At 41.7% G+C, this 15,820-nt stretch overlaps 2 protein-coding genes across 2 annotated transcripts; both read left to right on the forward strand.

Annotated features, from left to right (window-relative positions):
- Positions 1 to 2,474: 2,474 nt before the first annotated feature.
- LOC144984507 (cell adhesion molecule CEACAM2-like) lies at positions 2,475 to 12,263 on the forward strand. The gene is made up of 5 exons (XM_078933177.1): positions 2,475 to 2,685; positions 3,761 to 4,024; positions 11,087 to 11,371; positions 11,682 to 11,795; positions 11,925 to 12,263. Exons 1-5 carry the CDS (start codon positions 2,475 to 2,477, stop codon positions 12,023 to 12,025), a joined length of 975 nt encoding a protein of 324 aa, XP_078789303.1. The 3' UTR covers positions 12,026 to 12,263.
- Positions 12,264 to 13,123: 860 nt separating this feature from the next.
- Positions 13,124 to 14,790, forward strand: LOC144984432 (uncharacterized). Its single transcript, XM_078932763.1, has 2 exons — positions 13,124 to 14,128; positions 14,445 to 14,790. The coding sequence occupies exons 1-2, from the start codon at positions 13,247 to 13,249 to the stop codon at positions 14,475 to 14,477; spliced, it is 915 nt and encodes a 304-aa protein (XP_078788889.1). The 5' UTR covers positions 13,124 to 13,246; the 3' UTR covers positions 14,478 to 14,790.
- The last annotated feature ends 1,030 nt before the right edge of the window (positions 14,791 to 15,820 follow it).

Raw genomic sequence — 15,820 nt, forward strand, 5'->3', positions numbered from 1 at the left:
AGAGGACGGGCTCAACATGGGCGGGGTCAACGTTCTGCAGCATTCAGGCATTCCGCGACGTTGAGCGTTCCCCATGCCGCAGCCAGGTGTAGTTGAGGAATCTCGCATAATCTCGTGATATCGTGAGGTTATCTACAGGCATGATCCAATTTAATGGTATAATGTTGGATCAATATAATTGAAATTAGCAACTATTAAATAGATTATTTTTATGTACAATCGACATGATTCATTCACGTATGATTTACAAACATAACATTTTTTGGTTGAAATGAAAGTTGGCTGGTAGTTTACTTTTTTTGAATGTTGTTTATTAACTATAACCTTTTTATTAACTGCACTACCAATGGACAACACATTTGCTGACTTTGTATAAGCCGTCCAAGAACAAGTGAAAGAACCAATGATGTGCCAAGTCACTTATGGGTGTTTAACAATATCCTTGTAGCACAGATAGAGATATTATGACTGAATATCCATAAAAATCCAAATATGCTTCAATTATCAAGCAAATGAAATCATAGAATGGGTACATGAAAATGCCTCTGGCTATTTAGGCTGACAGAAAATTACAAGTAAATCTCAAACATAATGCAAAGTCCCTGGGAAATAATACAAAATGTTCTCTGTCTTACTACCCTCTGCAGGAAGAGCATTTAGACCAAAGGGTGAAAAAAATAAATAAAAAAGTAAACTTCTGTTGCAAAACAATATTTAAAAATCTACCTGCGAAAGAACTGCAGCTCTGAGGTTGGTTGCGGGATTTGGAATTTGTTAATGCCTTTGGGGGGGTAATACTGAAAATTAAAATCATATATGTTTCGAAAGTTTTTGTTTTTATCAAAATATTCAATTGCAGCAGTAACTTAGCTTTCTTTACATTGTTTTAATGTTTGGTTCAGATTTGGCTTCAAAAAAAGATTTTTGAGTACATTACTTAATTTACCCTGTGGTTCCTGTTCCTTGTGAGTCCCACAAACCTTGTTTTTGTAACTTTTAGTTGTGTTTTTTTTTGCTCATTTGCTCATTTTCTTTGCTAACTTCCTGTTATTAATGTGAGCATAAATGCATGTTTCTATGTACATATTGGTGTTTTCATGTCTGGTATTTGCATCCTCTCTGTTCATAAATGGCCAGTATTGGTATGCCTGAATCTGTATAGAATGATTTGCCTAAACTTTTAACTCGCGTTGCTTAAAACTGATAAAATGATGCTAAGATTAACCTACAGAACAAAACCAACCTTTAAAGACAGTGGTGTCTTATATAACCTCTCTGATTTCAGTCATGAATCTTGAAAATGAGTTTTGCAGCAGTTGGACCTGAGGAATTTTTCTTTATACAGAGTCCAGACAGAAGGACATTACATAACCTGGATGTGATATTATCACACAACCTTTAACTGGGGCCTCTGTATTGCCTTGATAAATGAAAAACTTTAAATCTAAAATGATTATACTTGATAGTTTTGTCAGAACCAGAGGCTGCAGCTTTACTTTGAGTTTTGACCTGGCTGTGGATCCTGCCTCTGGCTCGTCTCTGCTCTGTACCTGACTGTGTACCTCGTCTCTGCTCCTGCTCTGACACCTGGCTGTGGATCCTGTCTCCGGCTCGACTCGCGCCCCTGACTGTCCCAACAACTCCGGCTGGATGAAGCTCGTCTGCTGGACTTTAAATATGTAGTTGTAGGATTAGATAAGTTAATTATTCTCTAAGAGTTCTGGTAAATTGCCTGTCCGTCCTGGGGGAGGATCCCTCCTTCATGTGGGCACCCCTGAGGTTTCTTTGTTTTTTCCGGAATCCGTTCTTTTTAGGAGTTTTCCTTACCGCGAAGGGGGGTCTAAGGGCAGGGATGCCAGTTTAGCTTAGTCAGTTTGTTAGTTTAATTTAGTATTTTCCTATATAACTCTATGTATTCATGATCCTTTTGAGTTCATGTTTCACTTTTTCAATTACCGACACGAAGCCCAGGCGACTGTTGTTGTGAATTTGGGCTATACAAATAAAATTGAATTGAATTGAATAAAAATATGTTTTATCCATAACTTATTATTTGTTAAGCAGCTTTAAAGGTTGTTGGACAATGTCTATCAGGAGACAGCAGTAAAAAGCTGTCCACCATAGCAACGCCAAGTATCCTGTTTTTTTTTCTTCTATAAAAACACCCCACATAATTCTTATAAACATGAATGGTTATTGTCCTTTAATTGTTAAAACGCGCACACACATTCTCACACACACGCACACTCACACAAACCCACACACACACACACAGAAGAACATTATATGTCTTGTAATTAAAATGTTTACAATTGTTTGTATTTTCTTTTTAGCCTTTTTGTCTGCCAGTGTGCTGGCACAGAACCCGGTGCAGATCCAGTTCCAGACAGATCCGGTTCTGACTCAAACTGGAACCGACTCGCTTTTCACTGTGGTGACCACAATCAGCATCTTCTCCATGACATGGAAGTACAATGGATTGGATACTCTGGGATCCTGGTCTGGAGGAACCTCCAAATTTTAACCCTGTGACGCAGTTTCTCGGTCGGGTCACAATCACCTCCAACCAGCTCCGGATCGGGTCAACCCAGCTCAGGGATGCTGGGAACTACTCGGTGGAGGTTACTCCTGTCGGGACCACGGGCCAGACTCCCCACTCCAGATCAGTTCAGCTGAGGGTGTTTGGTAAGAGATAAAGAAATGTGTCTGAATAGATGAGATGACTGAGGGAAGGGATAACGTTCTGCGATAACGTTCTGCGATAACGTTCTGCAGGAACATGAGGGAGCGGAGAGAGGAGATTTGTGGAGAAACAGAATTATTCTGGGAGGTACAATGAAATTAGTGACCCATAGAAGGTGAGGTAGGATTAATGAAAAAAAGAAGGGGAGTTGAAGCAAGTAGCTCAGGGCTTCATGCTAATTAAAACTCATTTGATATGCAGCGTTCTTGGATTTGGATATTAGAATTTGTCTGAAAGTGATGCTGCATTTGGAGCAAATAATTCCAGTTTCATATTCGGCAGTGGAGCCTGGGCGGCTGAGTGTCTTCAGCCCACAGTGGAGGGATGACGAACAGTTGTTCTCATCCTTCTTACCCCCAGCGCTAATGGGATGCCAGAGTGACCGAAATGTTTGAAGCACTAGTCTATTATTGCTGAAAGGTCATGTTCTCCAAACTCCCAACTGCTGCTTCCTGTCGTGGAGTCGATGATCACAACTCAAAACCTCCTGAAGCCACACACACACTCTTGAAATGATGAGCTGCTTAGGGCCTAAAATGTGAAATACTGTTGCTGTCTAGCAGGTCAGTTGGCGCTCTGTAAAAATACAAGTAATTAGAGCTATTTAAAGGTTGGTCTAATATTTCAGTTTGTTTGCAGTAGTTTCCTCATAACACAGTCCTCCCCCGTTCCCTCTTCTCCTTGTCCAATTATTTTACGTCGGCGGTTTGTCAGGAGGAATCTCAGCCACCACTCACACCGTCTGCCCTCTTATTTGCCATCTGTGCTGCTATCTGAACGCTGTCCCTTCTCCACTCCCTCTTTGCTTTGATTACAACAAATTATCCCCAACAGAAACATCAAACTGCACTCCATTGTCCAACTTTTGAAGTGTGCTCTTGCTCATCCATTCTGGCCCTATACCTATAGTAATGATGATAATAATGGTTACTTTAGAAACATTTTCTCAGTGTTTATGATTTTCAAGCTCTTTGATAAAATATAAGTTCCTTCTCTTCATATTTTATCCTTACAGAGGCGGTTGCCGGGGTGACTTGTCTATTCCCTCAGTGACAGTGGAGGGAGGAAATGTGACTCTGACTTGTGCTTGGACTGCTGGAACAGAAATTAGCGTCCAGTGGGCCAAAGGAGGCTTAACCATCACAGCCGACTCCAGGATCACCATCTCAGGTGGCTCTCTGGTCATCAACCCTGTGAATAGAGACGATGCCGGGGAGTACAAGTGTACGGCCAGCAACCCTGTCAGCGCTCAGACCGCCACCCGGAGCCTCACCGTCTACTGTGAGTTTACTCCAACCAAGATGAGAGGCCGCTAATCTGCTGTAACCACAGTAAAACGCTGCTGCTTATCTCCCTATCCACATTGCACCGCACAGATTGCACTCGCCTTGCACAACACATTCTGCCTTAAGCTCACAAGACCGTTTTTGGCTTTTCTGTTGATGCCTTTATTTCTCATGCCACACTTTTATAGTGGGATCCTGTAGGATTTTTGCACTAAATCACTGTTGAAATTTTTTTCTTTTAACTCAAAATCTCAAAAGGAAATTCAAAAGGTAAATAAAAAAATAAAAATGTATTTAACGGCTCCAGAAATACTCATCAGTAGAAATGGATCCAGGAAAAAAATGTGTGATCTCAACACTCATCGTTGCCTGCTGCCACCCTGCTGTCTGATTACAGCTGTAAAGGAGCAGCTGATTATTGCTGTGTATGGTGACTCATGTTTATCTTTCTTATATCAATTTTTGTTTGAAGAAATCCTGAAATTGCATGTTTTATGTGAAAAACCCAAATTGGAGATAAAAACAAGCAAGACTGGAAAAGCTAAAATCATAAATTGGATAAATATCACTAGGTATTTATATTTCATGACAGCTTTGAATGAATATCTGATTTATTTTGATGTCACACAAGTTGGTTACTTGTATGTACATTAGGTTTTAGGGCAATTTAGTTTAGAAAGATATGTTTTTGACTTTTGTTAACCATTGGTGATCCCCCTTTAGCCCTTGTACTATCTTAGATGACCCCACCCGTACATTGATTCCATATTAACGATGATAAATACCTCTCTGGAAACGCATTACGTGCCACAGTCTTTTAAATATGCAATTGTTAAACCTCTTCTGATAAAGCCCAGTTTGGATCCTACCAACTTGGCCAACTATAGACCAATATCAAACCTCCCTTTTATTTCTAAAATCCTAGAAAGAGTTGTAGTTAAGCAGCTTTACTGCCACCTACAGGACAACAGCCACTTTGAAGACTTTCAGTCGGGATTTAGACCTCTCAACAGCACAGAAACTGCACTAGTTAGAGTCTCTAATGACTTGTTATTGGCCTCAGAAAAGGGACTACTTTCTATTCTGGTCCTGTTAGACCTCAGTGCAGCCTTTGACACTATCGACCACAGTATTTTACTCCATAGATTAGAGCAGGACATAGGGATCAGAGGATCTGCTATCCAGTGGTTTAAATCCTATCTATCCGATAGATATCAGTTCGTTAATGTAAATGGACATTCCTCTCAGTGCACTCGATTTAACTATGGAGTCCCACAGGGCTCAGTTTTAGGACCCATCCTGTTTATGCTTTATATGATACCCCTAGGAAACATAATCAGGAAACACAGCATTAATTTTCATTGTTATGCCGACGATGCACAGTTGTATTTATCTATGAAACCTGACCAGAATGAGGATATAGAGAAACTGAACGCCTGCATCAGAGACATCAAGAACTGGATGACAATTAATTACCTCCTCTTGAACCCAGAAAAAACTGAGTTCATTATACTAGGTCCTAAAAACTTCAGAGATGCTCTGTCTGCTCAGATAGTCTCCCTGGATGGCATAAGTATAGCCCCCAATTCCACAGTTGGAAACCTTGGGGTTTTATTTGACCAGGATTTATCATTTAAGGCTCACATATCTCAGGCATGTAGAACTGTTTTTCACCTGCGGAATATTGCTAAGATCAGAAATATACTTTCTAAGAGTGATGCTGAAAAACTCATCCATTGGTTTGTTACGTCTAGACTGGATTACTGTAACTCTTTGTTAGCAGTGTGTCCTAAGAGTTCCTTAAGAAGTCTCCAGCTTGTTCAGAACGCAGCAGCTAGATCGTTAGCAGAAACTAGCAGAAGAGATCACATCACTCCTGTGTTAGTTTCGCTCCATTGGCTCCCAGTTGATTCTAGAATCAAGTTCAAGATCCTCCTGCTAACCTATGAGGCCTTACATGGAATGGCCCCATCCTATATTAAGGAGCTCATAGTCCCTTATCACCCAAACAGAACACTTCGCTTGCAAAATTCAGGACTGCTTGTGGTTCCTAGAGTTAATAAAAGTACAGTTGTAGGTAGAGCATTTAGCCACCAAGCCCCTGTCTTATGGAATAAGCTCCCGTCTTAGAGAGGCCGACTCAGTTTCTACATTCAAAGTTAGACTGAAAACATTCCTCTTTGGACAGGCTTATTATCAGACTAGTTAGTATTCAGAGATTATTTAACTTTATGTTAATATGTTGAAATATAAATTAATAACTATTTGTTTTTAGTCGGCTGGGGTAACTACGGTGCACTGGGGTTATGTCCTCTTTTCTCATCTACTTCTACCCTTCCTCTCTTCTCTATTCTTGATCATTATTCATCATTTAGTTCTCCATGCCTTTGTTTGCTGCAGTGCGTTTCGTGTTTTGTCCTTCTTTCCCTCTACCCTCCTGGGGAGTGGGAGTGCTTCCAGATTCCAGTTGCCTCATCCGTGCTCCTGTTCCTGACTGTGTACCTCGTCTCTGCTCCTGCTCCTACACCTGGCTTTGGATCCTGTCTCCGGCTCGAATCGCGCCCCTGACTGTCCCCCCAACTCCGGCTGGATGAAGCTCGTCTGCTGGACTTTAAATATGTAGTTGTAGGGTTAGATAAGTTAATTCTTCTCTAAGAGTTCTGGTAAATCGCCTGTCCGTCCTGGGGGAGGATCTTTCCTTCACGTAGGCACCCCTGAGGTTTCTTTGTTTCTTTTAGGAGTTTTCCTTACTGCAAAGGGGGGTCTAAGGGCAGGGATGCCAGTATAGCTTCATCAGTTTGTTAGTTCAATTTAGTGTTTTCCTATATAACTCTATGTATTCATGATCCTTTTGAGTTCATGTTTCACTTTTTCAATTACAGATACAAAGCCCATTGAGACGACTGTTGTTGTGAATTTGGGCCATACAAATAAAATTGAATTGAATTGAATTCTCCCTACCATTACAAAGGTGGATAAAGGTGGAAAGATTTCATGTAATCCATGGACACCAGTGAGGTTCACAAATCATTGAAGAAAAAAGGTTCAGCGCTCTGTCTAGTGGGTCTAGATGACCCAACTCCCAATGTTAAAGTGCCTAGGATAGCACAAGGGTTACGGATGGAGACTTTTGTGAACTCATAAAAACTTAATGATCATAAAATACAACATTTACTTTTTATTGTTAGTATTCTGTCAAAGCAAAGTTGCCTACTTTGGGAAATGTTTGTGTATCAGTCAGGTTTTTCTGTTGAAAATCAGTGTTTTGTCTTTTTTCTTAAATATTCTCAACTGAGTTCAAGTTCAAATTTGTTTCCTGTACTTTCATATATTTCCTTGAGGCACTCCTGTGTGTTTTTCATGCTGCATTTCAGATTCTTGTGCTTTTAAAATGCAAACATCTTGCCACTTTAGCCAAAAGTCTTTGCAACTTCGCAAGTTATTGATTTCTGCCTATCCACACCTGATTGGTCAGCGGCACCTCCAGACAAATTGACGACATTGTCAAACTTTTGCAAATTGATCAGAACACTTCAGGTGTGTTAAAATAAACATTTGTGTGTCTTAATTTTGATTTTGGCAATCAAAAAGTGACAGAATCCTGAGACATGTGTGATGTTGAGGGCATAGTTATCTTGTGACCTCTCTTGTGGTTTTCATTGATTTTGAAATTGCGTGAATTGGAAATGCAGTAAGTAATTCTTCTAATGGAAACACGACAATTTCTATTAGTGTTTATCGAAAAACGTTTTTGCGCTTGAAGGTGGTTTATGAGACGTATTGAAATTTACATCTTTTGCAAAACTGCCATAGAAACACCTTTTTTGGAATTAAATGTCACACGACCACAGGTAGGCAGTTTTTTAGGTAGCAATGGCAACGCGATTCTTCTTGGTAGGAACTAGCTGCCTTGGGCACGGCACGGCAGCCACCACAAGAAGTTCCACTGCATCACACAGCTCATCAAACGTTGAGCATGTCATGCAAAATCATTTGATCCAAAGCTCCTCTGTAAATCACCAACCATGATTTCCTAAAATGGCTTCATCCGTAGCTGCCCACACGTGTGAGGAGCTCACTGCTCCATGATCTGAATTAAGACGCTGATGTCTCCTTTGAAAGATGATGATGAGCGCTACTGCCGTGGCAGAAATTTGAATATGTCTGCTGTAAATCAAAGTATTGTTCACATCCATTGCCGTGGTATTGAATGACTTATCCCGTGAGTTGGTTTGTGTTTATTAGGATTTCATGGACACAGTGTAAAAGCAATCATTTTTTTTCACGATATATCTTTTCAAAAAGGTTTTGCACATATGTTTAACGGAAATGCACCTACTCAGACAAAAATAAAAAAAAACTAAATATTTAGATTGCAAGTGATGACAAAAATGGACCCCTTAGAAATAAGTCAAAAATTCTTAACCCATTGCCAGATTTCTTTAAATAAGAAAAATAAATTGCTAATGGGGTACGAAAAATGAACTTACTAAGAATTATTATTTTTAAGAAAAATGTGATCGTCACTGAGACATGTGTTCTCAAACTGAGATTATTTTGCTATTGAAAAAAACTCTCCTCCCCCTCTCCTCTTTGCTCTGTTTTCCTGATTGGACCCAGCTGTGGACACTTACCTCATCACCTTCCTGTCTTCTTAAGGAGATCCAGCTCCAGCATTAATTGCCAGTTCGTTACCCCTTATGGACAAATAACCATGAGTGTCTACCTGGGTCTCACCTTCTCACGAGCAGACTGATCCTCATCAAAGATCTGAATCCTCCAGCCACGCCATTATTCCAGCCACACCACGATTCCAAGTCTTGTCAAGACTTCAAGCCATGCCACGAATCCAAGCCACTGCTCCCGGCAGCCTCGCCGGTATCATTACGTCATTGGAGATTTCAACATACTCACCCTCTGATCCTCGTCCAGGAAAATAAATCCCTCAATTTGAAATTTCACTCTCCTGTGTTCTTTCCGGGTTCCAGCGTCTGGGTCTGCTTCCCCTAACAAATCGTGACAAAAAGGCAGAAAATAAGACATTTTTTCTTGAAACAAGTGTTAAAAGGAAACAACATACCGAAACGGTACAGAAGTGAACCGAACCGAAACTGCCGTACCGAAACGGTTCGGTTCAAGTACATGTATGGTTCCCCCCCTGCATACATTCTGCTGATAAAGTCATAAGTTGCTTTATGTTTGCTGGGGTTTTTCAAATCGATTTTAAAATCTCCTAGTTCCTGCTGACAGTTTCAGATATAGTTATGATATCAAAGGAATTCCCCATATTCTGTATATAGTCCTTGATGTCTTCAAAGTTGGTATACATGCTTCTACTGTTAAAGTGAATGATTGACAGTTTTTCTTCTTGGTTAACAGAGTTTTTAAAGTCATCCATGCAGTTATATTTGCAGTCATTATTAACAGTGGAAAATAATTGATCAGGATCAATGTCTTGAAGGTTGTTGTCATTATCACACAATATTTTAGGGTCGGTTTGCTCACCATTCAGATCTCTCTGAGGGTTGTGGTTGCAGGTGACTGTTGAAGATAAATTTCATTTTTTTTAGAAGCCATTGATAGTAGAGTTCGTCTCCTCACCTTGTAAGACCAGCATCTTCACTTATCGCGATAAGTGTGTTGTTTAGACTGTAGTAGGTAAATATTTATCCAATTCTTGCATGCTCCTGATAAGCCACAGAGATTGGCTTAAATTTTACAGTCTTTTACCCAGGTTTCTTGAACTTTTCCCAGCTTTTTAAAACAACATGCGCTTCTGGTGATATCGGCATTCCTTTTCGTGAGTTTGTCATTCATAAAAACGTTGGTTGCCTTGAGATTTCCTCCTTGCTTCAATAAAGCTGCTTTGTGTTTCCCATGAAAAAACTTTAAGAGGATTGTGGTTTGTCGGTCTCTCTTCTCCTGGGAAGTGGTTTGCAGATCTCCACATGGTTTGCGTCCAGAGAAATTCCTTTGGACTTTAGGAACTCCTTCTCCTGTTTCTCCACAGAGCTCGTCTCCTGGTCGTCGGATTCCTCCCTGTTCCCGGCAGTCACTGCGTGTGCTTATGACCAGGGTTTGATTTTCAATCCGGTGATTATCACGTCGTTGGATTTAGTCTGGTGTTTTAGGTATGATTAAGAATTTCTTTTCTAAATATTTTTGCTATTATGCGGTAAATGAGGTTGAGAAGTGCAGTTGCTCTATGCCTGCATGGCGTCTTCTCTGAGAACTGGAAGAAGAAGAAGACTTCCTGCAGGATAATGAGCTACCAACCACTGAGTGCAGTGCTGACTAAGTTGCTAGCCTTCTTTTAATAATTTACGGTCAAAGAAACAAACTGTTAATTTTTCTAATGGCCAGTCCTTATTTTATGATGACTAAATTTGTCTGAATCGAGCCTTTCTTAGCTAATTTTTACAAATTGGTGTCAGATCTGGATACAATGTGGGCTAACATGAAATCATTTATGTCCGCACTTGAGATGCAGCACGCTACAAGCAGGAGCTGTTTCTTTATTACGCCTAACAAATTTAATTAAGCACAAGTGGAATCCAGTTGCAGAAGCTTCTCAGAGATTGATGAAACAAGAAGGAATGACATCTTGAAGGATATAAACTTCAGTTTTTGCTTTTCAATGAAGACTAATGAGAACAAAAGCAAACAATTAAATCCACCTTAAATAAGGGCTGAAGTGTGGAAAAACGAATGAAAACGTTTTAGCTCATGCGATGTGTGATTTTGCAAAGAATACGCTGTGTGAGATTTTAATGCAGAACTCTTTAATTCCACTGTGAACAAATATGTAAGACATGTTTATTCAGTAGAGAATGAGTATTCACTGCAACTTTTAGATTCAGAAAGCAGAAAATTAAGCGCATAACTTAGCATAATAAGATCAAAGGGGGTTAACCACAGAGATTTATGCTGACAGGGTATTTAAACCCTAAATGCTCTCTAGAAGACCCAGTTTAACAAATAATTTGTGCATTCAATTGGTAATGCTTATTAATTACATGTTTATTGCTGACGTTTTTCTCTAATCCTCCCCCACCAGACGGGCCTGACACCCCTGTGCTCACCAAAGACACAAGCAAAAACTGCGTTGGAGGAGGGGACGTGTTAGTGGGAAAGGCGGTGCGTCTCACCTGTACATCCGTCTCACTCCCTCCTGCCATCTTCTCATGGGAATTCAATGGAAATCCAATATCCGGTCAGCCGGATGGCGGGGTGCTCACCATTCAGACATACTCAACCAACGAGAGCGGCAAATATGCGTGCACGGCCAAGAACAGCATCACCGGAGGCACGTCCAAACAGACCACTAGCTTGGCTGTTGTAGGTGAGTTATGGTGAGCATTGACTCCCCCTGTGGTCATTAATGATGGAGGCCCGTTTGGTAATTCTTTGCAGTATCTGTCTTTAGGACAGGAGCAGGACAGAAATAATCCTGGGAGATTGATCTGCTGAGAAAGTGGCCAAAGTCATTCCATGACCTACCCCTTTCTTTTAGCCGCCCCATCTTTTTCTATTTAAAATCACTTCATTGTTCTTATTTTTTTAGAACCCTCCTCTCCTCCTTTTTCAGTCTGGGCTCCAGACTCATTATCGTTATTAATTCTTGCCTGGTGACACCATTCTTTCCATTCCAGATGTATGTTTAGACGGTGGGGAAGTTGCAGGGATTGTGATTGGTTCCTTCCTCCTCCTCGTAATCATCGTGCTCCTCATCGTGCTCCTTATCTGTCTTGTGCGACGGAGGAGGGGTGAGTCTGTGTGTGTGTGATCACCGATGCTGCAATTTGTGCACATTTAGTTTTAGCTTTGTGCGTTTAATGATCTTTAACTATAGTAAAGATCATTGCTAAAGGTCATTTCTCCTTTTTTTGTTACAGTTCAACAAAGACTGATGGATAATATTTTTATTCCCAAGACTGAGACGAATCAAAAGCCCAATGTTCCCTCATTTATTGCAGGATTTAAGTTCCATAAATAACCGGTGCTAAGTGAAATCCATGAAGTAAGACTATAGATGTTTTAAGGTTGTTAAACCCCTCACTACACACTTTATAGACTTTTCTCAGACACAACATTAACATTTTGACACTTTTCTCTCTTGTTTAAGCTCTCAAAGTTCAAACCTTTATAGAAAAATATGTCCAGTATTATAAAATGAAAACAAAGATCTGATCCCTAACAGAAACCCAGAAAATAAATTTATTTTTCCTATTTTACTTTTCTCTGCTGACATTTTATCCTCCTTCTGTCAAGCCTCCTGCTACACAACCAACCACACAAAACAACCACCACAAAATGAAAGAGGGGATTTGGAACCAGGTCCCAAACCCCCCCCCCCCCCCCCCCCTTATCTGGTGGAATGGTCAGACACGGCGCTCCGTCCCAGTAAAGACAATACAGCGTGAGAACAACGCACAAACGCTCACTGTGAACGGATGGCAAAACTCCGACACACTCCAGCACAATGGCCGCACACTCACAAATGGACTCCTACACAATGCTATTCAGAGGACTAATTCAAACCCACACAATGGCATTGACAACCCGGCTTTCACGCACACTGAAGCTCTGAATGCAAACAACCTGCCAAACACACAGCACCTGAATCCCAATGTTGTCATACAGGCTGGCAACAACCAGGGCGGGCAGCCACCTGCGGTTCAGGTCAGCTTCAACACGCTGCCGAGGACTAGAGAACCAAATGCACAAATGCCCACAATTAACTTAAATCTGAACTCGTATCCACCCAATAACCAACAGATTCAGCCAGAGAGCTTTGTTCCTGCTATCAATCCAACTGATACCATGCAGCAGAACCTGTTGAACACAAGACAGTCAAATCCCACAATCCCACACCACCTCTATCCAGGTGACCCCGGGTTAAATGGTCATGTCCACAGAAATCTGGATAATCCTGGACTCATCCCAACTGGATACACACATTTTAACAGTACTGCAAGAGTTCAGTACTGCAAGAGTGCAGGAAGCGACCCCGAGCTCCACGCGCAGACAGATGCCATGGGATCGCCTCAGAGGAACACCAGCATATCCAAACGGCACCCAGGCCTCGCCTGAATACACATCTGACACCACAGACTATACTAGAAATAGAGACACGCAGGAGGTCAGAGCACCGGTCAGAGCACCGGTCAGATCCCAGCCTCCAAACTAAACTGTTTCCCGTCGTAGAACTCCACCCATGCGTTACCTGCCATTGTATGACACGGAGTCCAGCAGCCGTACAACTGATCATCGACATCCAAATGCCCGTATTACACAGCTTGAAACATCCCATCGGTCAGAAAGGAGCCCCCGTGCTCAAAGTCACAGCACAGAGCGGGACATCAGAGGTAGCCAGACTGCCCTGAGGCAGGAAATGACTCGCAGCAGTAACCCTCAGGCACTTTCTTTAACGAGCCAGCTAGCCTCTGCAGGCCGTGCCGGTGTGTCACAAGCACCCACAGCAGAGCAGGTCCAGGCTCTTCAGGGTGTAGATACAAGAGCCTTGGTTGATCCTAATCACTTTCGGCAGGCGCAAGTGGGCCAGCAACGCATAGAAGCACCAGTACAAGCACCACTGAACCATGGTTCACAGCCTGCTAGGAATGTTGCCAGGCAACCTCAACAAGGAGGCCTGGCTCCAGCCCCAAATTCCTCTGCCCAGCCTAATCCCAGCAGCCTAACCCAGGCTGCCCTCAAAGTCCACACGGAGAGGGCTCAGGCTTTCCAGAGTAGAAGACAGCAGACCCAGGCTACCTTGCTGAGCAACAGGCAGCCACAGACTCAAACTCCAGCTACTGGAGCCCAACACCCACCCACCCCTCCTCCTGTAATCCCACTGTTGGATTTTCAGACCCTCCCCAAGGAGCGTACCCAGCACAGGTCCCCCGCTAGAGGCCCATTGCCAGTAAGACACACGGCGCAACAGCCATGGTCAGGCAGACCCGGTCAGCCCACTGCGGTGGCCGCCAACCGTCATCACCATCATGGAAATGGTCACATGCATGTCGGTGCACAAAGACAAGGTCATGGCCATGCCAAGGGTCATGGGCGGCCTGCCCATGTTACCCACACCAGACAGGTGAGTGTTAAACACAGAATGGTGATGGAAGGACTGCAGCAGGAACCAGATGTTGATATAGCTCATTTCTGTCAGACGTGCAGTTAGAGCTGCCATGACGCGTTTCCTGTCTGCGCTCTCTCTGCTTCTGTCTTTTATTTATTGAAAGAGGCTTGACAGTACCATTGAGTGGATATTTCATTCTTTTTGACAGTCAACTCTGGACTATGAGTGTCTGAGACACTAGCAGTTTGTAAAAAGTAGCTTTTGGTGTCAGGCTTTTCTGCTTGTTCTTCTGCATGACATGTTTGGAATGAAGCACTTGTTGTCTTTCCAGCAACAAGCCCACAGAGGAAGACCAAGGCGCTGAGAGATGTCAACAGACTTCGCTCTTCAAGTGTCCTGCAACAGCAGCTACAAACAAACAAAGCAGCTGACAGGAGTTATCCAAAATTCCACCAAGCAGGACTGACTGCAGAGCTTTGCTTTCATAAAAGCTGTCGTGCCGTGTGTGTCAGCCGGAATGATGCTTTTTTCCTGAAAAAAATAAACATGTCTCCCATGGAGATGATAAAATTTAAGATTTTAAAGAACCTCCACTCTTAGCTGAAAAGACAAAACAAATATCTCCTTTTGTAATTGCACCAATTTGGCTAAATAATATGTAAAGTTAAAAATAAAAATGGGTGCCCAAATTGAAGTACTTAGTAACACACGGTTTCTAGAGCTCACACACAATGATGGGTTTAGACTTCTGAAGCTCTGGTCAGATTTCAAAATTTGCCTGCAGCGTTCTCACAAACCTTCAGTGATCATTTGCTGCACCTTTGATCTTCTATTCGTCAGAAAATTCAAATGGCACTCACAGTATTTTGCACATGTACTGTATTTCTGCATGCAAGACTGTGAGTGATAATAAATGAAATGAGCCTCAACACGAGTTTCGGCAACTGACAGTTATGAAAAAGGGGGGGGGAGCTATGGAGTTGGTCTTTGTTCACTTAAAGCTATTTATTTAGTGGCTTCTGTTGACAGATGCCTCTTCTGACACCTCTCAATTAAGAGGATTCGCCTCAGCGGTGCTCGGAAATAACGCTCAGATCACCATGAAGGGGATCCCGTGAATGGATGGGTGCTTGTTAATGAAAAGCTTTCACGCTAAATGAATAAAATGAAGTCTGTGCATGAATGAGGCAAAGCTGCAAAAGCAGCATATGAGTATACCAGGTCATAGACCCAATGGTGTTGCTTTTTCAGCTGTTTAATACATATTTGAATAGTTATGGTTTTTGTAACTCAGGGAAATACTTGCCACTTGTTTCTTTATTAATGGTTTAGTAGTTTAAAGCCACAGTGCTCAGCTGTTGGCTGAAGTTACCTGAACTCTGAATGCTAATTTTTTTAGATGTATTTTGCCTGAAATAACTCATGTTGTTTAATCTCCTAACAAATGAGTATGCAAAAAAAAAAAAATATTTTTGTAGAAGTCAGTCCTCGTTTTAAAGCTTCGGCATGAATGACCTTGACATTTTTGCCAGAAAATCACTGGAATATTTCACAGCATTTCTTGTGCCATTCATTGATTGCTTTCCATCCTTTGGCATTATGTGAAATACTTCAAAACTGAATGTTTAACTTTTATAATTTGAGAGATGTTTTATTGTTCTTCTTCTCATTTTTTTTCCTTTTATTCCTGCAAAGTCTAAATTATTG

The sequence above is a fragment of the Oryzias latipes genome, chromosome 16, assembly GCF_053564925.1.
Source record: "Oryzias latipes strain Hd-rR chromosome 16, Olatipes_Hd-rR_3.1".
NCBI lineage: Eukaryota > Metazoa > Chordata > Actinopteri > Beloniformes > Adrianichthyidae > Oryzias > Oryzias latipes.